Source organism: Trachurus trachurus (assembly GCF_905171665.1).
Source record: "Trachurus trachurus genome assembly, chromosome: 9".
Classification (NCBI taxonomy): domain Eukaryota; kingdom Metazoa; phylum Chordata; class Actinopteri; order Carangiformes; family Carangidae; genus Trachurus; species Trachurus trachurus.
The window spans coordinates 36,205,881-36,232,158 of record NC_139895.1 but is presented as its reverse complement, the minus strand read 5'-3'; the positions used below and the strand labels follow the sequence as shown (position 1 = coordinate 36,232,158).

The following is a 26,278-nucleotide window of genomic DNA, read 5'->3' as shown; positions in this document are numbered from 1 at the left end:
AAATCATTATCATGTCAAAGAAGAAGAAGTAAAAAAACAAAAAACAAAATCAAATCTAAATGAAAAGTCAGCTTCAGAAGGAAGAGCATGTGACTTGACTGTATTTACGGGTTGGAGGCCGTGACGTCTGTGGCTCAGTGATATGGATGAGGAGCAAAGTGAGGAGTGGTGTAATGGAGTGCTGGACAGAGAGAGCAGCCGGCTGACGAATGGAGCCCACGGCTTCTCTCTGAGTGTCAGCGGGAGCTTCCAGGACGATAACCTCTGCTCCGCTCGGCTTCCAGCATCACGCGGCGGTTTCTGTGGTTTTGACTGCACGGCTCTCATCTCACATCTTACCCCCGCTGCTCTCCGTGCTCCCACTTCCCACTTCCCATCCCTCCCTCCCTCCCTCCTCCTCTCCCTCCCTCCTCCTCTTCTTCTCTTATCATCCTCCCTCTCTCCCTCAGCCAGACTCGGGTCCCGGACCTCTCCTGTTGGCTGGATACGAGGACGGCTCCCTGTTGCTGTGGGACGTAACCCAGAGGTCGGCGCTGAGCCGAGCCAAAGCCCACCCTGAACCTGTCATGTGCCTGACCTTTGACCCCCACCGTCTGAGGGGCGTATCAGGCTCCTCTGAGAAGAAGCTCTCCTCCTGGATGCTGGACAGACACAACAACCTGCAGGTCAGCACAACAGATTTGGACACAGTGGTGTTAGGAAGTTTAGTGATTCCCAAACTTTTTGTCCCCACCACAGCCCTTCATCAGCACCACCCAACACCCTCCACATATCTGCAATTGAATTATTATTGAACTGGTTTTTACTTCACACTTTTACGTGTGACATTTTATTAACACACAACACAATTTTTGAATACAGTTGAACTGTCTATTTGGTTTGATCAAGTTTTTGGTTCATTCTACTGGATATTTCAAACATTTATGAAATACATTTTTCTTTCCTATTTTTTTCCAACAGTTTTTTTTAGCAGATATATGTCTATTGCTTAATTCTTTACTTTTAGCCGACATAACTATTTTGTTTGTTTAGCAATATATTTTTATTCAGTGTTGTTAGGTAACTGACCATTAATCTCAGTGGTTCCCAACCTTTTTTGGCTCGTGACCCCATTTTGACATCACAAGTTTCTGGCAACCCCGCGATCACGTGCAGTCCGCCAATCAAGATGCACGAGCTCAGATATTTTTATATGCTACATTTTATTTAAACTCAAATTATATTCGAGAAAGTGAAAGTATAGAATACAGTTGTTTAAGATTGTGTGTGGTGTTTTTAATCACATTTTTAAAAGAATAATAATTAGTTTAAATAAATATTTTTATCAGTATTCTTTTTTTTTTTTATCAATTACTAGACATTTCAGGTGACCGCATTTGAATTCCAGGCGACCTCACATGGGGTCCCGACCCCAAGGTTGAAAAACACTTTTTTATCTATTATTTCAAACTATTGTATTGTCTGTTGTAGCATGTAATATTTTTTACTCAAATCACAACAGCAGTAGTACCCTCATGGGTACAGGTACCCCAGTTTGGCTTGCAATTATTCTGAAATCATTAATTATAGAGAGGTCCTGAACTTTCTCCCTGCTAACTAATTGTTGCTGAATGCCATAAAATAGTATTTAAAAAATGTAATGAAGGAGATGGGAGGAGAAGAGTGTTGCCTTTCTCTAAACTCGCTTGGAAAACATCAGGGGCCAAAGAGGAAGAGGCTCAGCGGGGCTCCAGGGGCCATAAATCAGCTGCTGGTTACACAGTGTTGGCAGGGCCAGGGGCCAAGGGCCGAGCTGGGGCTGTCACTCCAGAGTCTAACCACCCATATACACACACACACACACACACTGACATGGTCACACATTAGGTCTGGAGAATGGCTGCTGTGATTCTGGATAAATCACATGACAAAATCACATTTTTACTTCTCATAGTACAACCATGACATTTATCTCTGTCCATACTGATCTGTTTCAGGAAGTCAGATACTGGAATGTAGACATATAGTAGCAGGTTAAAAAAGAAACTGTTCAAAACTTTTAAAAGTTGATTAAAGTGCATTAGTAGTTTAAAAAAATGAAAAGAAAATGTGAACATGCAGTTAAGTACTCAGGTGTCTATCAGCTAATACAACAAACCACATACTTACCTAGTTAGTTACACAGTGCCTGCAGGTTCTGTCACACATTAATACTTGGGAGGAGTCCAAACAGTCTCCTGCCACACCAAAAGAGATCACATCAGCTTTTCTACCATAATTCATTTTACATAACAGCCAACGCTTCAGAGACTTAACGCCTCATTTGTAGCTGTATTTTCTCTTGATTTCATGAGCAAAAGGGAATGCTCCCATTTTTCAGCCAACCCCCATGAATCAGAGGGGGGGGAGTGGGGTGGGGGGGGCTGAGGCTGATATAGGACACTCCTGCTCAGAGAGAAGGGGTATTATTCTTTCCTAGGCTTTTTACAAATGAATGCTTGAATTAGAAATATTTGCAAAGGGCCTTTTTTTTTTTTTTCCACCCTGAAAATGCGTCTAGAAAAACACTCCAAAGGATTTGATTCAATATACCAAAAACAGGAGGAGAGTGGTTATTTGGTTTATTTTGCTCAAGCAACAAAATATTGATTCAGCATGTAATCCAGGATGAGGATGACAGGAAAAAAGCACAAGGAGAGGGAAACTATCCAGCGGGGGCTTTTAAATTATCCTGAAGTGCAGCTCAGTGTGACGTCCAGACAGCTATCCTCAGTTCTTCCCACAAAAGTATTTTTGTGTGGCAGTAGCGAGGGGGGCGGGGGCAGATGCCGGGTGGCGGACCCAGCCCCCCCCCCCCCCCCCCCCCCCCCCCCCACCGGCCCTGACGGACAACCTGTGAGAGGTAATAAAAATATCAAAACCTCGGAGGCCCCTTAACCAAACAAAAAACACATCTGCAGTAAAGGGAACAGTAGTTCGCAGTGGGAGGCTGCAATAAAGGCTGAGGAGGCTGGAAGTGCCACAGCATCCCGCTCCCCACAACATTACCCCCCCTGATACAGTCCAGTGCAGTGGAGCTGGAGCTGGAGCTGGCTGGCAGGGGCAGATAGATGCTTTTTTGTGAAATGGAGAGGAAACAGAAGGTGACACAACGCAGAGCAGTTGTGATGTAGTGAAGCTGAAGGGCTGTGAAGTGAGCTTATCAAGGCCAGATAAAGACAGATAGCCTCAGGAATGGACATTAATGTATTACACATGGCTCCCAGAGGCCTTTATCTGCTGTTTGACCTGGCTGGCCTCGGATCTTTTCATAGTAATGAATGAAGCATCTTCTTCAGCCACTTTTTTTTTTTTTTTTTCTTCTACTTTCCCCCCTAGCATACATTTTGGGGAATGTGTCAGGGTGAGACTACGAGGGCGTGGGTGTGAGGGTTTACAAGCCGTTAAGCCAGATGGACGTATATTTAGGCGGCCGCTCAAACGTATTGACATGTGCGGTGACGGGCTCGCTCCGGGAGAAAGAAAAAAAAGACAAGAGGTCACAGGCTGAGAGACAGAAAAAAAAGACAAGCAGGTAGAGAACCAGAAAGATTAGCAGCGCAAATCAAGCATGGCTGACATGTGCGAGCTGTTGCTGAGACCGATGACAGTTCTCTGCAGGTGAGAGTCCTGCTCATCATATTCACTCCCCCCCCCCCAGCATCCACCTGCATGGCCGGGTCCGGGACTAATGTACGTCCAAGCTGGTTGTCATAAAAAATTATAGCTCTTTTTATCGAGTGACCCCCCCCCCCCCCCCCCCCCCCCACACACACACACACACACACACACACACCTCCCCTCTTTCTTTTTTTCTGAATGAGCTTGTTTGACACATGCATCTCCTGTCAGCCGGAGCCAGGCTCTGACAGGCCAGGTGACAAAAGGCTGTAATCTCCCGCTGCCAAGTGTGATTCAGGGACAGGGTGTGTCAGAAAATACCTGCGAAAAAAGGCTCCCGGCCGCTAGGCTCGAGTGAGTGAGCGATGATGGGACGTTTCAGTAAATCAGCGTGAACGCAGAGATCGGTGCCAAGTCTGACAGGAAAGACGGGGAGAGGAGCGCGGCGAGGCCTTGAATGAAATGTGCCAAGTGGACGTTCCTTTTGAACGTCTCCTCTGTCGGTGAGATGCTACAAAAGAGGATCCCGAAGTGTGAGTTTGTGTTGGATCTGTCAGAGATCCACAGCAAAGTCTTGTGGGTCCAGCTGCTGAGCAGAGCTGGTAGCCTCCTGACAGCTGAGAAAGCTGGCGTTAAGACAGCAGGCCTGCTGTGTGTGTGTGTGTGTGTGTGTGTGTGTGTGTGTGTGTGTGTGTGTGTGTGTGTGTGTGTGTGTGTGTGTGTGTGTGTGTGTGTGTGTGTGTGTGTGTGTGTGTGTGTGTGTGTGTGTGTGTGTGTGCTGTAACACAGGCCAGGAAGGAGTGTTCAAACAACAGAGAAATGAATGATGAGGCCCAAAGATGGATTTTGTCCATGATGAGATAGCAAGGAAGCAATAGGAGGAAAAATGGGGCGTCCAATAACACGAGCCAAGACTCCCCGGTTAGAGCTAATGGATTTCATTACAGACTGAGACCTGGTTAATGGCAGCGCTGGAAGTCAGCACTACTTTCTCTCTATTCATTCAGCAGCAGTGGAGCTCTCACTGTTGCTGGAATATACTACATTAATGACAGTATAATTTAGACAGTTTTCCTTTTTTAGAAAACAAGAAGATTTTCAAGGGCTGCAGCTAAACTGTCATTTTGTTTTCCATTAATCTGTTGATTATTCCCTGAGGGAACAGATTACTCACTCAGCCTGTAAAGTCTCATTCATTCTCAATAATAACAAAAAGGCAACAATTAAAAATCTGGAGATGATCAATTTTACTGCAGTAGAAGAATCAGTATAAAAACTAATATTGACGTTTGCCGGCCTGACACAAAATGTATATTTAACATATTTGCTTGAGTTGGAGATCTAGCTAAGCACAAGAAATAATGGAGTACTTGCTAGCGAATTAAGCTAATTAAATTTTAAAAAATTAAATAATGTTATGTCATATTAATCCAATGAAATGTAAAAGACGAGTCACTTAATTGACAAAGTCTAAATGGAATTGGCATATTTACATTGTTGCTGCTACATATTTTTATTCGGTAAGAAACTTGTGATATGCTGTGATTGAATTCTATGCTAGACATTCCTCCACCACTCTGTCAGTTTATCCAAAATGAGTTTGTCCCTAACAATAGATGTAGTACACTGTTACAGTGGATACACACATAATCTTTTCAGTTTTATAAAACACACTGTGGACCTTACACTGTGGGTACCACCTGTTACAGTGGTTTTAAAGTGGGGCCAACAAGGGACATTATGCTGCTGATGCTGATGCTTAGGAAATTGGATGTTGTGTTATTATTGCATTAATTTAAATATAATATTTCATTATTTACCGACTCTACATCTGCAACAACAGTTACTTGATGATGGTTTAACAATGATTAGAACATAAAATTAACGTTTTATAATGTGTTTTAATAATATGTAAATTACCATAGTGAACCAAAAGATTCAGTGTGCCACTGTGAAACAGAGAAAAGCAACAGAAGCAGCATATGCTCGGTATTTTTATTTGATGAAAGATGTAATGAAATACAATTTAATACATTTCACAATTTCATAATTGTTGTTGATCGTCAATGATCGATCAAATAATCAATTAATCAGCTAATTGCTGCAGAACTGTTGCTGTCACCACAGCAAATGAAATCACAGAATAAACACTAATCACTGGTAGCTTAGCAACCAGCAGCTACAAATTAGCATCATTCATTTTAAATTGCAACGCCGGACAACCTTTTTTTTTCCTTTCTTTCTTTCTTTCTTTTTCCTCAGCACTTTTTATTTCTGCTCTCTCAGACTGGAGAAAGTAAAAACAACTGCGCCTGTTGAATGAGCATTACTGCATCATTAGCCATTTACTGCTCACAACTGACCCTTTAATGAAACAAATGCCTTTTCCTGACACAAACTATGGGAAGCAAAACAAACAAAAACAGACACTTAAACCCATCATTATCAGGCCTCTAATGCAAACCAGATGGAGAGAGGTAGTGGCATACCAGATTCTTGAGGTAATAACAACGCTCCAAAGTGTCTCTCACCCCCCCTGGTTTCTTTGTATCAGTGCTTGCTTGGCCCAACAGCCACTCTATGTTTCTTACTAGTGATACCAGTGGTAGTGGTTTGATTTAAAAAAAAAAAAAAAAAAGAATCACCGCTGCCTGTTCTGAGCTTCACTTTGTTGCTCTGTTTTGATCAATGACATTCCTCCCTGCTCTCTCTCTCTTGCATTCCACTTGGGCTGTGAGTACCTGGCTTATATTTTCCACATGCAGCTTGTGGATGTTTCCCGCCCGGAACGGGAGCATGCGGATAAATTCTCTACCGTCTCCTCCTATTCAAGATCATTAGTCTCCCTAGACACAACTTATGAAGTCAATTTTATGCTGTCCAGTTTGATTTCAGCTCCCATATCCAGATGTTTGGGTCCCGTCTAGCGATCCGGCAGAGATCCCTGCCCTGCAGGAAGAGCACGTTCGCTCCCCAGGAATGCCCACCACGGCAGGCCCTTTAGATACTGATCTTAGCCGCCCATTCATTATAATATGTCAGAAAGTTGCCCCTTTAGAAAGATTGATACAGTCCTTGGGACACTGTAGATCACAGGGAGAGAGAGCTGTGGCTAATCTTTCGCAGGCAGATGTTACAACGGTGTATTTATTGGGTCTCTTCTCCTGCTGACCAGACCTTTCAGTGTGGGTGTAATTCATCAGAGGCGTTTAAAGCAACAAGGCCTCTGCAAACAAGCGTTTCATCGAGATGGTCTCTCTCTTTCTCACAAACTGTGACAAAGGTAACTCAAAGCTTCCAGAATAGGCCTCCGTCACTCCAAACCAAATAGTGGGACGCAGAGAGATTTGCTCACGGCTCTCTTGCCGTAATGTTTTTCGGCCGATGATTGAGTCCCAGAAGTCTACAGCCAGGTTCAACAGACATCCAGCCCCACACTTGGACCTCAGTCATCAGATCAGCTGATAGTCTCTCCCTGTCAGTGTTTTCTTTGGCCGCAGTTTCTTATTTGGCTGTGACTGATCGGCTCACTGACCTAATTGTGAACTAATTAGTGAGTCTGATCATGTCCAATTGATTTTCTTGGATTGGCTTTGACAATTACCACAAGGAAATGACTGCTCAGCCTCTTTGGCCTTTGCGCAGCAGTAAGTCTTGTGGTACCTGTGAAGGTGTGTAATGGCTCTAACGCTACTATCTTCTCATCCGTTCCTTTTCAGCTGCAGGAGGAGTGTGTGACGCTGGTCAACCCGGGGGTGTCCCAGCTCAGTCTCAGGGAGGACGGGAAGCTCCTGGCCTCGGCCGGCTGGGACCATCGGGTGCGGGTATTCGGCTGGAAGAAGCTGCGGCCGCTGGCTGTGCTTCAATACCACACTGACATGGTGCTAAGCGTGGCCTTCTCAGACCACCAGGACCACAGACAAAGACTGCTGGCTGCCGGATCCAAGGACCAGAGGATCAGCCTGTGGTCAATATACACCCAGGGAGCCGACACTGGCTGAACCCCCGAGCTCCTGGGGGGGGATACACAGACTTTTACTCAATACTTTCTTAACTGTCACGTGTATTGATGGGATGCAGCTGCTGTTTTGAAGGTATTTTCCAGCGCCCTCGGAGAATCCTCTAAAGATGAAAAATTGAAATACTCTTGTCAACTCTGAAATACTCTATAACTGATCAGTTTTTACACTGTAGTAGACTGTATCACCTTGTGTCAAGGATACCCAATAAATAACTGAGTGTATTTGTCTAGTACTTTATAGTATCTAGATACAAGGAGATTTGACTGGACTGAAACTGAATGCCTTATTTTCTGATGACATAATTCAGTGTTTGGTTTTGGATGTAACAAGCAGTTGTATAAATCATGATTATAATCAAGGAAATCACAGGAGAAATATGCAACCAAATCTAAAAAGTTTCATGTGGGTATTTTTCAAATGATAATAACAAACTTTATTTGTATAACACGTATCCTACAAGACATACGTACAGAATACGGAATATGATTTACAACAGAGAGATGTTATGCACCAAGTGTTACATGTGCAAAAGATATAAACATAACAAACACAGAAACAAATATATTAGAACAATTATATATAAATAATAAGATAGAATTAAAAAATAGAAATGAGAAAATAAAAGTTAGTTAAAAAATAGAATACATAAAATCAGTTCAGTGGAGAGAGACAGGAAGTTGGGGAGAGAGACTGGGTGATGAGACACAGTCCAGAACAAAACAAGACAATACACTAAAGACAAAACACAATAACCAAGGAACAATTTAGTGCCTCAGCAAACATTTAAACCCGGTTCCAGACCTACTTTACAAATGACAAAACAAAACCCCAAATAGGGGGAAGAAAATACATTCCACAGGTGACCTCCAACCAAAAGAAAACAAAAAACAAAACCAGAACTTCTCACAACGAGCTGCTACGATTTCATCTGTCCGGACATCTTTTCCATAAAATAAACTTTCTTTAGTCTCTCTGGCCATTGTTGAAGGGTTGAAGGTAGGGGTTTGAGCCAGGACAGGGTAATCATTTTCCTCGCCACACTGGGCTTTTTAAAGACAGGAAACCTTTATTTTTGATCTGAGTGTTAACTGAGACTCAGCTTGGACACAAGCAGCATTACAGAACCTCTCTTTTCCCAATGGACACAAATGCACCACCAGGGTAGGCCTCTAAACTGCCCTGGAAAACCTTGTGTGTGGGTGCAGTCACCCTGTGGAATCTGCTGCAGGGAGACACACACACCATGATCTTCTCTTCCACTTTATCAGCCATTCATTGACATCAGTACTTGCCATTTAAAAAAGAAGTGTGGATAGTTAATTAGGTTAGTGGTATAGGCAGCAGCCTAGCTTTATTGTCCACTGTGAGCCTGACACCTTGCTGTGTGCAGCTCTGAGATTGTGTTGACTTATCTGATGGGAGATTCGCTCCGGTGGACTTGAATTTGAGGTACACAACGCACCTGAGCAGCTATTTAATCCTGTGTTGTTATTCTAGCAGGTCTTAGCTTAAGGAACAGGCCCTCCAGCCTGAGCCGAGCTGCATTTGTCAAACAAGGTTAATCACAGCAGGGACACAAAGAACAGGGAGATGTTGGTTTAGTAAAGGTGGTGCTCTACAGGTGCTTCCCTTTGTCAGCATTATGTGTTCCTGAGCTGATTTATTACAAATGTACATCAATATGAGGAATTTTGAACAAGTAAAATAAGATGTATTGTAATGTTTTTTGTGTGAAAGAAAAGGCAGGCTATCAATAACTTCTACATTCACGTCACATGCAATGCTAAATACAGATGTCTTTTTTAAGAAACTCACTTTTGTCAAGAAGAAGGCCAAGGGTCTTGTTGTTGAAAGTCCCAGAGAAAATAGAGAGGTGTTGTTTTTCTGTCCACTGTCTCTAATAATATCTCTGTGAGTCAATGAGCAGCATGGGAGCTCATGTGTTACAGCGCTGTGACAAGAGGCCGAGGGGCCAGGGCTTCAAACGCTCCACGTTCTGCTTCATAAAGGCTTTGTCTCCTGGGATGACCCCAAATTGAGAAGCTCATCATGCTGTACAGGAAAAGCCTGAGAAATCAAAGAGCCAGACCGGCGTAATGGCCACGAATCATTAGCGAACAGAGGAAAGACAAGGTCATTCGCTAGACAAGCTGCTCTGCTGTGACGCTACACAAACACGTTACACAAAGTTTTCCAGTATACTGGAAAACTTTGTGTAACCGCAGGTTGGGTTGTTTGTCCCGCTTGTATTCACTGTTATGTTATGGATTAGTTGTGTTAGTACTCGAAACTTGTTGAAACCCATTTGATATCATTTGAAAATACTCAGAACAAGAACTTCTTTACGTAGCTCTCTCCCGGCCCCCAAATGCCTGGTTTTAATGACGTTTTCCTTGTTCCCTGCAGAGCTCCATCTATACCTTTTGTGTCTGACCCCTGTGGTGACATCTTGCATTCATAATAGCTTCCTAACTCTCCTGTTGGCCTTGAACAAACACTAGAGGTGGCGTGGGCCAGCTTCCGTCCATTCTCTGATAAATCAAATGCTATGTCCATTGGTGCAGATGTCCGCTGAATGGAGAAGACAGCACCCCGCCGGCCCTCAGAAGTGGCTGGTGGACCTCGTAAATCACTTCATAATGGATCATTTAGGAAGTCAATAAATGGACAGGGAGGCCGTCCGCACAACAGGCCCTGTGCCTCACTTATCACCTAATGTGTGTCTTCCTTGGTCTTCAAGGTCAGAGGTCACCCTGGCTTTGGGATAGGACATAATCCGTTGGATTGTGTTGGTGTGGAAGTGTGTGTGGGTGTGTGGGTGGGTTGTCACTCCTGAGCGTTCGGGTGTATTCATGGATTAAATTACCGGTTTAAGCATCACACTGAGTCTGATTGTTTAGAAAACATATATATGGTGCAAAAGAGTGATTATAAGAAAATATCCCCCCTCTGTACAGACCAATGTTTTGCCTCATGCTTAAGTAGGTTTTATTTATTTTTTCAAATGTGAATTAATACAAATGCATTAAGGGTTCTGCCCAGTGACGGTGATGTGTTTTGATGGGCCGCATAAAATGTCCATCAGCAGCCACATGCGCGGCATAAACCGTAAGCACCTTTTGTATTGGTTGAGAGGCCAGAGGGGGGTGAAATGTGAAACATGTGTTCTGTTGTTTAGGTGGATGACTGTGGCTGGTTTACCTGCCTTGTTTTTAATAACTGACTAAGCGAAGCTCTTCAGCAGATACCTACAGAGGTGGGGTGAATGCATCGAGACCCTGCTAGGCCTGCTGTCACAACAGATGTTCCAGATGCAGCTGAGTGTCAAATGATGCTTCAGGTCTCATTATCATCCATCCTCTGCCTCCTCATACTTCAGTGGCAAGTCCTTGGCACCTTGTCTCCTGCAGCAGAGAGATCTGGGCATATAAACTGTATTACAGTGTGGGTGAGATTAAGCAAGTTTCTTTTTTCTTCTGTGAAATGAATAATACAAATAATTGGGCTTGAAAAATGGTCTCAACTTGCTGACAGCATACCAGAGCCTATTTTGGTGCATGTGTAGAAATGTAACATGAAATATTTTATAACAGTCACCATGCTGATTAGATTAGAGTAGGTGCAGTTCACCATAGTTCCTCCAGTAGGCGCAATTCCCCTTATTTGGCAGATAAAAAATCACTTTATTTATTTATTAATTATGTTTTTAGTTTAATCTATGCCCATTAAAGAAAGTGTTTTTTATGGTCATTTAGCTAAATTAATCTTCATTGTGAGACTGAAGACCAATTAATTGACAGGTTTGTTCAGACTGCAGGATAGAGTTGAAGAACAGCCTCAGGCTTCAATGTCAGGCCGTTGCAGACCGATACACACCACACCAGAGATTCTTAGAGTGCAACATACCCCATAATGTATTCACGGCTGGATGTGTGTGGAAAGAAATGCATAGTTTCTCTAGAGAAGGAAAGTAAAAATTCCCTGTTTATTCACTCTGTGCTTAAGTGCAAATTTGATGCAGTCTATAGTCTACTTTCATGGCTACTTTACATTTCTGCTTCATTATAATTCAGAAGCTACTCTAGACTTTAGTGTTATGTGTTAAAATGTGCACAAAGACCAACAACATCTAACACATTAGCTATGGCTCTATGAGCATCCACAGAAGTGCCTATTCTTCATAACCTCTAGGAAAAAATATGTTATGGATGAACATACTGTATAGGGGCTGTAGGCGATCTGCACTGATCAATTTTGATACTTTTTGCTGACAACATTTACTTATGTGACTTTTTCAATGTAGGACACAGGCCAAAAGCTGTAATTCTAATGGATTCATTTTATAGCCTCCAGTACGGCTTTATTTTACGTAAATATCTTATTAATTAGCAGCAAGGTAACGTGTAGTAGCAGTGGGCCCGCAGCTAGTCTAATGACTGTGGTAGAGTAGTCTCCTACATTTTGACCTCTGTGGCTATCTTCCTGGAACTGATGATAATTTGTCCCATTAATGAGGAAAAACTCATTAAATGATCGGTTTTCCCTGAAAATACAAATAGCTTGAAGTCACAGATATCAGTTCTCTGTTTCCCCTCCACTCATTCCTCCGTGTGTGTTCTGAAACCTATAATTAGTCCGACTATCACCTTTTGAACCTTCTTGCCACTCATTACCCGCGGCCATCCGCCTCCAAGAGGCGCAGCGGTGCGGGCAGAGTGCAGCTCCATGTGGCGCTGTGTTCCTCCGCCTGACCGGCTCACTGTGAGCACCTGCAGACCGGCGACGCTTCACACCGGGCAGCCCCCAGACATCCGCTTCCAGGCCAGACTGAACACAGCGGCCCTGTGTTAACGACTCTACGTGACAAGGTATTTTAATAAAAGATGAAGATGGGCTTGTAAAGATAAGGCCAACCAAATTACATAGGCTAATCCCTGTGCAATTTCTAAAGCGAAGGTTGTAGAGGCCTATAGCTATTTTGGCACAACACAATGTTTGCCGACGTCTTTTTTTCCTTCTTAAACTGTAAGGTAAGTTTTCACATAACTATATATAATCACAAATAGCTACTTTTTACCCTAATTTACAACAACTGTCTATATTGTGTTGGTGAAGCGGCGTTGTAAACGCTACAGCGGTGCCAAAGCGATAGTTTACACGCAAACAAACAAAAAATTATACGACCAATTAGTCGACGTTTAAATGCGTGGAAACATTATTTAACCTTTGACACCTTTACAAGCCATTTAACAGTCAGAGGTCACGCGCCCTCAGGCATCCTCCCCCCCTCCCCTCCTCTCTCATCTCCTCTCTGCTCTATGGCAGCTGGGTTCAAGGAGAAAAAATACATTATTGAAATGAATCATTAGGTTACGTTTCCCTTTGTATCGTGACAGGCACAAATCCCAAAGTAGACTTCTTCCCCCCCTCCATCCAGATTAACCTTGACAACAAAGCATTCCTCATAGGACTTCAAATAGGAGATGGAAATGGCTGCACAGATAGGAGGGGGTGACATTCTTAAAATATCACCCAACTGTCCCATTAAATATGAGCAATGATATCCTTTTGGACAGAGGGGAAATGTCAGTGCTGTCTTTTTTGTGTCATAAAATTGTATTCTTGCTTCCTGGATATTAAGTGCTCAGAAACACATATAGTATCTGAATTTACACTATTTAAATCATTGTTTTACCAAGTGATTACACGGAATGAATATTTAATCGTCCATTAGGTCATTAACATTTTAAGCTATTATTTTTAATGGAAAATCTTTTAGTCAGTTACTGAAGTAATTCAGATTTTAATGGCCTCTTACTGCAAATGATATCCATTAATCAGTAGGAGACTTTAACAATAAACTGCAGTGTGTAATGTAACCACAGCCCAAGTGTAGTTACACACATGGTTTATCAAGAGGAAAGTGTGTGTGGAGATAGGAAGTATGGTCAATGACTCATTTATGTGTGTATATGCTTTTTTTCTCTCCATAAAGCCAGATGCAGATTTCAACATTTGAACTACGGTGCGGTCTAATGTTTGGACAGCCTCCGAGCCCTGACTCCAAACCACGGCAGGAGCAGCGGACGCCTCAACCTATTTCAACAGGGCAAATCCGGACGGAGAAACCTGAACAATGCTATCAGTTAGGTAAGCTCTCCCCCCCCGTCAGCAGATGGGTCTTTGAATGGAAGATTGGCACAAAGAACGTTCTCTTTTTTTATGAATTACAAGAATTTAATGTTTATTTTACAGATACAGAACAGTCATTCTGCTTCATTTATTTACTTTGTATTGCTGCAAGTCAGTGCCATGGTACAAGCTTCTCAGAGCGGCTCAAAATGTCCAGAATGTTTCAAAATCAAATCTTTTTTTTTTTTTTTTTCCTTTCCTCAAACAAAAACATTTGATGTATTTCGACACCCTCTCTGATGAGCTCAACATGCAAACATCTCGTCTACCTAGAAGGTTGATGGACTATATAACATATGGCTTTTTTGAAAGCAATAAAAACAAGGCAAATCAAAAAGTGCATCCAACACAAAAAAAAAAAAAAAAAAAGTCAGTTCCAGTCTGTGATCAAAAGGTACAGTCTGTGTTAAGGAGAGGTCCCTCCTGTGTTTGCAGGCTCAATGTCTGCACCGCTCAGGTAAGAGGGTGCCCTGATGTCCAGCTGTTGCCTTTGGGATTCAAAGGTTAAATCAGACCTGTCTCAGGGCTCGGAGCAGGTGCCGGCGCTGTCCCCCCCAGAAAAGATGCGTTTCCTTTTAATAAATACGGCAGGATTTATCCAGCAGGGAGGGGTTTCAGCCTGTAAACGCACACAGGTCACACAGTGCTGTGTGAGCCATCAACAGACAGGGCTGCGTTGCCTTTCCTGCCCCCCCTTTTTTTTCCATTCCCACAGTGCTGTGTGCTGTTAGCCCCCGGTGGACAGAAGTCATTATCTAGGCCCGTAGTCATAGTTAGAGGGGCCGCTGGTGGCTGAGTACATGTTGGCTGTAGCCGGGTTCATGTGGTGGTGGTACGTGTGTCCTCTGATGCTGGGGATGGGGTAGGGCGACGGCCGGGTCTTGGCCCCCAGGTAGTGTTCGTAGGTGGTGGGGTACTTGTAAGGGTGGTGGTGCAGGGTGTCCGGGGGTAAAGGGTGGGGTTCCGCCCGGAGGTCGTGAGGAGGGCTGGGTCTGCCGCTGGTGAGCGGGACGGCGTGCAGGCCTCCCGGGACGGGCAGGGCGGGGCTGAGGACCCGGGACATCAGCTGGTGAGCCGGGTCGGCGTGTATGGGCGTGCCGCTGGGGTCTCGCTCGTACTCCCGTCTACTGTCTTCTGTGGAGGAAGAGACGTGAGGACAGTCAGGGACGGACAGCATTCTGCTCTGTGTGTGTTATGACGCAAAGGTTTTTGAAGACACCAGTGTTTTTAGGTGGAGGAACAGTTTGCACCATGGTCTGATGTATAATAAAAACTCATTTCACTTAATTTGCTAGATTAATGCAGTGTTCAAACACTGTTGCCCATACAGTTGTAATAATTTTGGCTAAGCCTGAATGCATAAAGGTTAGGGTTGATTTGATTTTCACAGTGATATATTTGGAAGAGATTAAGAAATTAAGTTTTGAGAAGATATACACTTTATCTATCAAAAATAAATTGTCACAATCATTTCATGAGAAGATGAGGAAAAACATTTTATTATTATTATTATTAGCAGTGTATTTTCAGGTGGATTAAAAGCTAAGGTATAAGTCTCAATTTAAGAAATACTCAATTGATTTGAACTATTATTATTATTATTATTTATTGAACTAATAGATAAATTCATCATGGCAAGAAAGTCTCATTTTGATTACACATGTTTCTATGTCATGAGGCTGTATAGTCACAGTTATATAGTAACTTCACAGTCTTCAATGGATGACATTGCCTGGCAGATATTTGACATTTAATTAAAATCCAGTATTGCCCTGATATTGTAAATGCACCATTGTGCCTGAGATGAAAGAAAAACTAAAAGAAAAAACTAGTGAAATGTGCCAATGAATGAAAGAAAAGCATTTATTCTGAACATACTTGACAATGTTTCATGTGTGATGGGAGGCAGGAGTTTTGAAATGAAACAAAGAGCGTGGTGCAGACCTTTCTCTGTGCCGTTCTGCTGCGGGGGAGATGACATTGGGTTTCTTGTTCTGGCAAAGGCACTCATTATTGGCAGAGAGCCTGGCCTGTGATTCCTGGGCCTGGAGCGGAGAGAATGGATTCAGTTACATACTCATTTAATGAATGTCAAGGGCACATTTTCTTTATTATATATTAAAATGATGAATGCATATTTTAAGAGTTTACACTGATGCATGTAATGAGCATTAACACTTTAACAGGCCCCTAGTTTACAATGAATGAAATGCGAAGCAACCTACATGACTCAGATCTGCCTGTTCTACGAAATAATCACAAATCCGCTCAAAACGTCAGTAAATGCCACAAGAGAAAAAAAAACAAAAACAGTAATGCACAGAGCCGGTCGGACATTGTTTAGAAGACATCTGCGTGTTTGTTTCAGCTTCCTGATTATATCAGATGGGTGGAGTTTAGTTTACTGCACTCTTAACAATTCCAGTGTCAGGTCATTTGTCAATGACAGAAAAATCTCAGGTGATTGACTTCCAAACAATATCCAGTGATTTTGAAACATGGTGGCGCTCATTGTGTTCTGTCACTGTGGCAAACTCCACCCGTCTGTCAACTTTGTGGTGCAAAACAAACAACAAAACTATTTTGCAAATGCTCTCTGGCCTGGGCCAGCTTTGTTGTACATTTTTTTTTTTTTTTTTTTTTTACAGCATGAGGAAACAAACACGCCAGTAAGACAGTATTTTTCTCTGAGCTCAGACACTCACCAGTCCTCCGGGTCACAGTCCCTGAAGCCCTTTGCAAAAGGATTGCTGGCTATCTTCAGCTGTGTGATCTGAAATCCAGACAAACACACACCAAATAAACCTCAGTGCTCCAAACTGCAGTGATAGCAACATAAAGTAATTCCATCTCTATCATACCCTTTAACTTGGAATAGAAATGACAGCATGCATTCACATTTGAACACTCTGCTCTCATTAATAACATATGTCAGTAAAGAGCTACAGGTGGCTGGGGATACAGCATCATGTCCATTTTACTGCTATTAAAAACAAAGCTGCCATTTAATAGGTAACTCATAATATTGTCATATACTGTTCACTTGTAAACACTCTGACAGCAGCTGCACAGCGTCTCATGTTTATCATACACAGTCAGAACTATCAATTATTCATAATCATAACTCCAATAACCTACGTTGAACATCATCACCATCATCATTATTATTTTATAATGGCTGCAGTAATTTGTATGAATTGTCTTGTGTCATATTAAAGGGATAATGCAGCCTAAATGTAGTTGTTGCAATCGGCACAAAAAAATTATTGAACTTTAACGATCAATATCCGATAGATCAATCATCCATGCGCTCACAAATATTTAGCCCATACAATCACCAAACTGCAGAGACTATGTCACTGTGGCGGAGGCTGAGAGAAAACAGCAGAGAGGAGGCAGTGAACGCACCACGGAGCAGAGGCAACGTTTACGCACAGAGCGCGCGCCATGCAGCAGCTTAGACGCACAGAAATACTTCTTTATTTATTTATTTATTTATTTCTACTTTGGTGCAGAAATAACAGGAACAATATTTTTATAATGTGTAAATAGTGACGCAAGAAGGAACTCTTGTAAAACATCAGTCTATTTTTGTGATGATGTTCAAATAGCCTGAGCTCTTTACTCCATATGATACATTTATTTCTTATGGGAATCTGTTCACATTCCATAAAGGCTATATAAACTGTGTGTGTTTGTTAAATATCACACTGCATGGGTGTCACATCAGCGGCTCACCCTGTGGTTCTGATAGGCCGTGACCGCCGTGAAGCGCGTCTCCTCGAACACAAAAGTCTTGTAATTCTCCTCCGCGTATTTCTCGCTGTCCTTGCGGGGGTCCACGTAGACCACGTGGAACCTGGGCTGGTAGCGGTGCATGGAGTTCAGAATGATCTGTGACCAGGACAAAGGATGGATCAGCTATCACACGCACACACACTTCATTCAAACATGGATTAAAGTTCACAGGCTTAACATTGACAAGTCTAACTATAGCCTATACTTCTGATGTTTTACTTGTAACGAATTAAAATCTGGCAATTAATAAATAATGGTTGGATAATACAAAAATAAAAATAAATATAATAAGGTAATGTACAGGAAAATATCAAAACGAAATAGTATATTTACCGATTTCAAAAGATCATATTTAAGCTTTTAATACTAGAATAGTATTTAACAAGATGCGCTGGACAGGATATAACAGGATAATATTTGGTAAATGTCAGCAAATGCAGAAATACTCAGTCATTTAAATCTACAGCGCTCCTCTGAATATATAAAACTTTCCTGGGTGACAACATTGGTCATAATTCTTATTTACATAACTAACAGATCTAACTCTTCATATCCTGCATTGTGCCCTTTGTTTAAATATCCCTGCCTATTTTCTCTTCGTCTGATTTCACAACTAATGCAACGAACGCGGGGGAAAGTCAGTGCACAGACAGTGAGAGGAGAAGCGGGAAGAAGCAGAAATAATTTCCAGTGGTGAAATATTCCACTTCCTCGCCGTCATTTTTGGAGCAAGGCCCTGACGCGCGCGCCGCCATTTCTGCGGATTGAAAATAGGCTTTTGGCCACATCTGACTATTAGTCACAATATCAAAGTGTAATTCTTTCTATCAATCAGTCTGAGGGCGAATAAAACAGCTCCACTCCTGCTCCACATAACCGAGGTAAGTATAAGGCTTTTTATTATTGTTGCTGCAGTTAGTGCAGTTACCAGTTTATAGAGTGTGTGTTGGTAAAAACCCTCCGCTGTGAATAAAGCAGCTCTTATCTGCACTATAATCCCAGTCGGTTGAACTGCTGTCTATATTTGCTTCATTATTTGCATAGCAATGTACGATGCTTGCGGCGTGATGCCTGCCACAGTGGGCCATAAGTATTGTTGACCTTATACTACACTATACTCATTTAGTAGTTAATCTATAGTCCTGTTCCACGCATGTCTCATCCCCGCCGTGCAGACTCACATGTCCGTTGTCGTCCAGCAGGTTGTTGGTGAGTTTGAGTTTGTCAAAAGAGACGATCTGCTTCATCCACTGCGCTCCTTTGGCCGGAGAGTCCGGGTGGTAGTGGACCCTGCCCGGCGTGGCGGGGTCAGCTTTACCCGCCACGAGCCACGACGAGCTGTGGAAAGCATACCTGCAGGACCGAGAACACCACAGGTCCCGTTAGTCACACAAATACAAGTCTCCATTACGCACACGTAGAGGATATAGAATATATTAGGAGGCTTTATAATGAGAAATACACCATGTGCACACAATCAGCAGCATTTTATATATTTATTTACTCAATTTACTCGTCAGTGTCGTTTGTTTAATTTTGCTGGTTTGAATTGAAGTGGGCAGGTTGGGGCTTGTGCGCATCAGTGAAACCTCCCAGCTCGTGGGCTACACGACGTTTTTACGGCTCCGCAGTGTGTGTTAGGTGTGTGTTTAGTCGTCTGAAGATGTTCACAATTTTACCTGTAACGTTTGTCGTCCACAGGCAGGAAGTCCATCAGGAGCATGTAGTCTGACATGGGATCCATCCCAAATATTTTCACTTGGAAAGTTGGAAACATTCTCCTGGCAAAGAGGGAAAAAAACACGGGGCCACTGTTAAATCGAGGCTCTAAATGGCTGCTGCTGTTGCTGCTGTATGTAGGGTACTGGTTTTGTTTTTATGTCCTACTTTTTTTTTCTTTTTAACTGGATCATCTGTGTGTTTAACTGTTTGAATTAGACCATTTGGAATCTGTCCGATGAGCCAACAAATGATTTAACCAAAGTGTTTGTTCTTTTCTTAGAGCCAACATGTTTGCAGAGAGACTTGCAGCTCCAGGCCTTCGGAGCTTAATTTGGCCCGAGCTTGGAGGCTGCGAGAAGACAGAGGCTTCAGACTATTGGAAATGACGTGATTCCGTCCGTGCGTAACCCGATAAAACTCTCCCTGATCTGAATGGAGCTCTCGGTTTGTTGTCTTTTTAACTCGGCGTTTGCAACTTCTGGCAAAACGCTTTAACTTCTCTTCTGCGTCTTTGATGGATTCCAGACACATTGAAGCCTTGCACACACACACACGCAGTGGAAACACACACACACACACACACACACACACACACACACACACACACACACACACACACACACACACACACACACACACACACACACACACACACACCCGCACATGGCTGTTATTTGGGTCGGCGAGGTGTGGTGCTTTACCCTCTTTATTCTAAGAACCGAGAAGAGAGAAAATGGAAAGTGTCCAGATTTATATGTGTATGAAAAAATAGGCTACAACTGGGACCACGTCGAGACAGTCGTATCTGCATGTTGATAGCCGACATCGCCCATGACCCTTATAAATGCGTTGATAATAATTTCTCTGCTTTTATCTCCAAAACCTTTGGATCCAGTCGCTGCTGAAAGTTGCGCGGCCTCCTCCAGGTTTGAGTTACCGCGTAAAGAGTAGATCCATATCCCCCCACCACCCCACCACCCCACCCCACAACATCAGCTGAAAGTTGAGTAATCTGCCGAGTCAGTGAAAGGGATCCTAAAATCAACGCTCAATTAACGTCAGTGTTGTGGCTAGGTGAGGCTGAAGGAGCCTTTAAAGTGCTCTGCTGCAGATCTCCTTTCCCTTGTCGCACAGCGCACAGCGGGAAACTCAACCTCATGGCTTTCAGGATTAAATCAATTATCTCACGCCGCTTTATATTAATATAACAGAAAAGCTCACGCACTGCTACAGTGGTGCAGAACTGCGTGAAAATAATATACAGGCCTATACCGAGGATTAGAGAAATATTTTATGGGCTCTCTGCAAGGGTCAGAGGTCAACTCTGGTAGGATCTATGCACCTATAAGGATACAGACGGGATAAAGTTGTGCTATAAATTCAGCAATAAAAAAAACACTAACTCATCTAAACTTGGGAATTAATCAGATGTCCTTAAATAGCTGTGTACTATTTATTTATAATTATTAAAAGTCCATTGAAAGCAGATATTGGTGCATTACCAGCCAGAATGTATGTCAACTAAAATAGCTTTTTGTGAAGTAAAGAGAGGGAAGCAGACTGACTCCTGTAATAAAGACCGGGTAAAAACAACACTATAATCAGCTACAGTAGGCTACACGAGCTGATCTGCGTTGACGCGTGTAAAGACTCCCAGATTAAAGGCCCCTAATGTTCCTCAGAAACTGTAAAAAACTGAGAGTGGCGGTGAAGGGAAGCAGCCGAGGGGTCCGAGCCATGAGCCATCCTTATTCTAAGCTACACGCAGCAGGATCACATCAGCATGGTGTTTACAGCTGACACACACACTTCTAAATACACACGCTGCTCGCATTTTGACCTCGTCGTTAACGAGTCTTTAAACGCGCCTCCACGCAGCAGGCCCCACAGGCTGCAGCCTGCATTTAATTCTGGAAATGCACCGACACAGAGCTGATGTCAGGGTTCATTCACTTAATCCACTTGCATTGATTTTAATGGGTTAAAGAAAGAAAACAACATGCAGAGTAAAATAATAATAATTATAATAATAAAAAAAAATCTTCATTATAAATCCATAGGGGGAAAAAATCTTTAAAAAAAAAATTTAGTATAACGTTATTTGGTTTGATGTAATTTGCACTGATAGTTTATATTGTTTTTTCAAAATAAAATGCAGATAAATTAAAATATTAAATATAAATATGTATATAAACTGCTCCTGTGTGATTTAAGGCATCAGCAAAAATCTAAATAATAATAATAATAATAAAGACTATATTTTGAAATATAAAATCTACAGTCTGGTGATCAGCAGCCTCGTTCACCGATAGATCAGAATCAGAATGTGTGTTATCGATCCAGCTCACCTGCCAGCCTTGGTCACGATCATCTCCGTGCCCAGCTGGTTGAACTCGTCCCATAAAGCCTTCATCTCCAGCTGGACGTTAATGTTGGCCACTTTGGGGTTCTTCTTCACTATGTTTTTACTGTTCGGCGTGGAGCTGGAGGACGACGAGGAGCAGTTGGGAGTCCCGTTGTCGCTCGGCGGGGCCTGGCCCGGGTTCGACCCCGGGTAGTTGTAGTTGTGCTGGGCGGCCGGGCACGGCTCGAAGTGGGACTCATGCTGGCTGTAGGGGTCCCCGGGGGACGGGGAGAGGTGGTAGCCCCCCGGCGTGTTGAGGCTGCTCAGGCTGCTCGTCGTGAAGGCTGCAACATCGCAAAAATGGGACAGCTGCGTCAGCCACGGACTGGATATGGCTGAAATCATCCCAAAAAACTGGATTTACTAAATATGCCGTGTACAGTTAGTCGCTTTTACAGACAAGAGGGTGAAAACAGAAGTTTAGTCAGCTCCGAAATGAAGATGTCAGGCACGAATGCAGCAGCCCTTTCGGTTTAAAAGTTTCCGCGTCGGCTGGTGGTTAATCCCTGAGGTTGCATCCACTGCCAGCATACTACAGTCTGCCTGATCTCAAATAGTAAAAAGAAAAAAAAAAACAACAACGTCCGAATAGAGCCGAAATGTTTCCCCGGAAAAAAAAAACCTGCGGCGCTCGCGTGGAATCCCTCAGCTACTGACAACACGAATGAGCGTCGAGTGCGTGCTGATGAAGTTTTTAGCTTTTGGATCGATTGCGCTCTGAGCGGCCTCTGTTGTGCGCTGCTGCTGCTGTGTGTTACGCCGCAACCCCGTCTCCTCTCTTATCTGACGCAGAGGGCCTCCCCTTTGCGATAAAACCGGTTCTTATTTCTATTTAGATAAGGAACTGCAGGTAATGTGGCTTTTCCTCGCCTTGGGACGAGACTGATTGACAGAGAAGTGCGCCCCTTTTTAATGGGCTTTCCGGCACCCATTTAACTTTTTTCTGGATAAGGGTATCGCCCACATCACCCCCGTTAACAAACAATAGAGGATCCGATCGGCAGAGCGGAGTGTAAACGGGTTTACAAAGGTAAACACACACTGATTTGCATGAACAAACAAACAGGCGGCAGGTGACTGTTGCTTTCTGGTTATTGGACGGATAGATGCGGGAATAGACTTAGTCTCCCTCTCAGGCTTGGACACGCTTATTATGGTCTGATTTTACCATTACACACAGGGGGGCTCGTGTAAACCCTCCTCCTGCCGGCTTCGTTGTCAATGTATCTGATCCTGTCCACGAATTAAAGTTGACTCTTTGTGCAGCGCTTTGGGGTTTTGGAATAGGAAACTTTTTTTTTCTCCTCCACTCTGGCTGCTTTGTGCAGACTTCTCCTCCCTGATACTGATTTTTACTGGATCTGCATTATTTTTTTTTATGCTACACTAAGTGTGTCAGATATTTTTTCTACACTAATTTCATTCATGCATTCAAAACAACGCACGCCTATGTTGTTTTTGCGCTTTGACTTAAGCTGTTTTTTCTTCTTTTCTTTTTTTCTTGACTGTCTTCGAACGAGCAGATGCATGAGTGTTGTGCAATTTCGGGTGAGATGTGTACATGCTACAGCAGCTCTACGGGCATCAACAAACAGATTTACCTTCCATTTCCCGGGTCACAGTGCTGTAGTGCATTTTAAAGAAACTGTGGTTGTGCAGGTCTGGCTTGTCTAGGCCGGTGCTCTGTTTGCCAAACGCTGCGTTTCCTGCTTGCTCTGCAGCCGAAATCAGAGAGGCAATACTGAAAGCATTAGCCTTTGGAGAGAGGGGACCGCCGTCGTCCATAGGCAAGGAGTCGAATCGGGAAAAGCCGTCTCTCCTCCTCCTCCTCCACCACCACCACCACCTCCTCCTCCTTCTCCTCCGCTGCTTTCCAACCGCACAGAAAGCAGGAGAAGGCTGCGCACAATGGAGAGGAACATGCGCCAAAATGGGTTTTTTCACATTCCGCCACCACCGGCGCTCGTTGTGCGCGAGAGTCTGTTCTTTTCTAGTATTCCCACGGCTACCGTGAAGACGCGAAAAGCTCCACGCTGCTCTGATTCATTTGATGAACCCCTGAACACGTCCTGGTGTCAAAACATAGTTCATCCGCAGCGAAGAGAGAGCTAGAGAGAGCTAGAGAGAGAGAGAGAGAGAGAGCTTCCCTTGTTTCTCCTCCGGTCTGTGGCGGGGTGGTGTCATCTGAGTCCTGCCTTGAGGAGAAGCTACTACTGCTACGAGAATGTCAAAAGTGAGCAAGATCCACGCCTCCCCCTGCACCACCAGGAAAAAAAAGTGTCTGCGCTCTGCACTGGATGTTTTATTTCAATAAGACCTCGTCAGTCATTTGAATTCATACTCCAACGTCATTGCAATGTCCGGCTTCAGAGAGCGCCTCTTTTCCAGTAAATTACAGCACTATATATGCGTGTAGATATATATTCTGCGTGCAAGCCCAGATAGAGCTGCTCCGGGACATCAGCGGCTGCAGTGTGAAAACACCCAACTGCAGTTTGTCTTTAAACAAAGTTACAACAAGTTGTCCTGCACATAAAGAGACTGATTCTAATCCCAAGAGAGAGAAAAAAGACAACATATTGATCAAATTACAGATATGGAAATAACTATGAGGTGGTAGACGTGTCACTTTTATCGTGGAGATGTCACTCATAGGTGTCACTATTTAGATGGAGTTGTTCTACGCATCAACCCCAGCTCCATTTATTATTCTAACCCCCTGCGTCCACTGTGCCAAAAGAAGAAGAATACAAATCGCTGGATTTCACGCACATTTTACGCACAGCCCTCACCTCTCTCATAGAGGACCTCGTTACACGCTCATACGATACAGAACTTTCTACAGAGCACAGCCTCATCCCCACAGCAGCAGCAGTCAGTAAACAGAATAAACACACGTGGCATTTTGAGGCCGGAGCTGTACTTGACCTCTCTCCGCCTTGCGCCTCCACAGTGTCGCACCGTTGGCTCTCAGCTTATCGAGGTCCAAGCTTTTTAATGATGTTGTTTGTTGGAGCCGCAGCGATATAGCGACCGGATAGACTCTCATTTACACCGGAGTCAATGAATTGAAGTGTGAAGGCAGCAGCGGGGTTCTAATGGGATAAAGCAGTTAGAGGATTAGACCTGTTTGTTTTGGATGTTTCTCCACGGGAGGGAGGGCGCATAAATAAAGCAACTGCAGTGTTGTTTGGCACAAATATTTACATAGATAGATAGATAGATAGATAGATAGATAGATAGATAGATAGATAGATATAGATCCTACAAGAATGAAGCAGGCAGGGCGAACTCAAACCCAGTGTAAACCATGGCCCGGATGATGTGTGCCGGCCTTTTTTTTTATCAGATATGATGCCATCCACACCGGCTCACTTCATCATTGCCAAGTCGGAAGCCTCCTTTGTAAATACTCAGGTGATAACAGACAAAATACAGGAGCAGATCAAAATGGGAAGAGACCGTGTTGGAATTTGCTCGCAGGCCTCTGCAGCAGCCAAAGCGCCCAGCAGTATAGTGATCTGACGCAGAGGTGAGATTTCAGCGGGAAAAAGTTAATTTTAACAAAGGCTAATTATATGCGTTTAATTTAAGTTAATCATAATAACAATGGTATCCAGTGCAGGAGCCAGGACTGGATTTAAATCAAAATCCTAGGCTACAATAAATAAAAGGTAGCTATGCCCTGTATAAAAACACTCACACTAAAGCGCCTCAGGGGGGGAAAACTGTAATATTTTTTTACAGTAAAGAAGTGAAAGAGGGATGGATCACGCAGAGAAACAAGATCTGTGCAGATAGAGTGAAACCACTGGAGGTTAAACGTCACAGTCAAGTATAAAAGATAAGGACACGAGTTTTCAAAGTTAGTTTAGATATTCAAGCAGCTTTAACAACATGGTTCATTATAATCTGTCACCAGTGTGTTAATCTGTTATAATTATTATCATTATCATCATATTTGCAACATATAAGTCTGTGACTTGGTTTGAAGCAGCTTTGCTCCGCAGCTTTGCTCCACGTGCCTGCTCAAGAGTTCAGCACATATAAGATCCAAACCTGACAACAAGCAGAGAGCAGAGTGTGAACAGCCCTGAGTCCTGAGCACCGCTTATCTGCTCACTGACTGATGGACACACTCACACCTCTGGCTAACCCTTTTCTTCTATTAAAATAGAAAAAATGAAATTATTTTCCAGTGGAGAAATGTTCACACTCATATAGTGCATGTAAAAAAAAAGAGAAAAAAAAAGTAAGAATCGCAGGCCGTCATCCAGAGGGAAAGACTACAAATAACTTAATTTTGTCCCCATAGGGAAATTGGTTTAAGTGGGTTTAAATGCAGTATTTTGGTGAGAAGTTTCCAGGCGAACATCTTTGATTTTGATTCCAAAAATTAAAATTAAAATATAATAAAACGCTTAAATCGGGGGGCTGGGGGCCGCTCTGACACTCATTAGACCAATATCAACTGCGTCATTTTATTTCGTTATTTAATGAT

General features: G+C 43.2%; 2 protein-coding genes across 2 annotated transcripts in view; one reads left to right on the top strand and one right to left on the bottom strand.

The window, feature by feature from the left end:
• gnb1l (guanine nucleotide binding protein (G protein), beta polypeptide 1-like) overlaps window positions 1-7,845 on the top strand; it is a 28,315-nt gene extending 20,470 nt beyond the window's left edge. The window contains exons 6-7 of the mRNA XM_083978505.1: window positions 450-665; window positions 7,359-7,845. Coding sequence (XP_083834631.1) covers window positions 450-665; window positions 7,359-7,640 — 498 coding nt within the window. The 3' untranslated portion in view covers window positions 7,641-7,845. The remainder of the gene's footprint in view (window positions 1-449; window positions 666-7,358) is intronic.
• A 6,759-nt stretch (window positions 7,846-14,604) lies between these two features.
• On the bottom strand, window positions 14,605-23,412 carry tbx1 (T-box transcription factor 1; the record flags this gene model as incomplete). The annotated part of the gene is made up of 8 exons (XM_083978879.1): window positions 14,605-14,987; window positions 15,798-15,898; window positions 16,559-16,626; window positions 17,592-17,747; window positions 18,833-19,004; window positions 19,331-19,432; window positions 21,722-22,061; window positions 23,379-23,412. The coding sequence occupies 8 exons, from the start codon at window positions 23,410-23,412 to the stop codon at window positions 14,605-14,607; spliced, it is 1,356 nt and encodes a 451-aa protein (XP_083835005.1).
• Window positions 23,413-26,278: the final 2,866 nt, after the last annotated feature.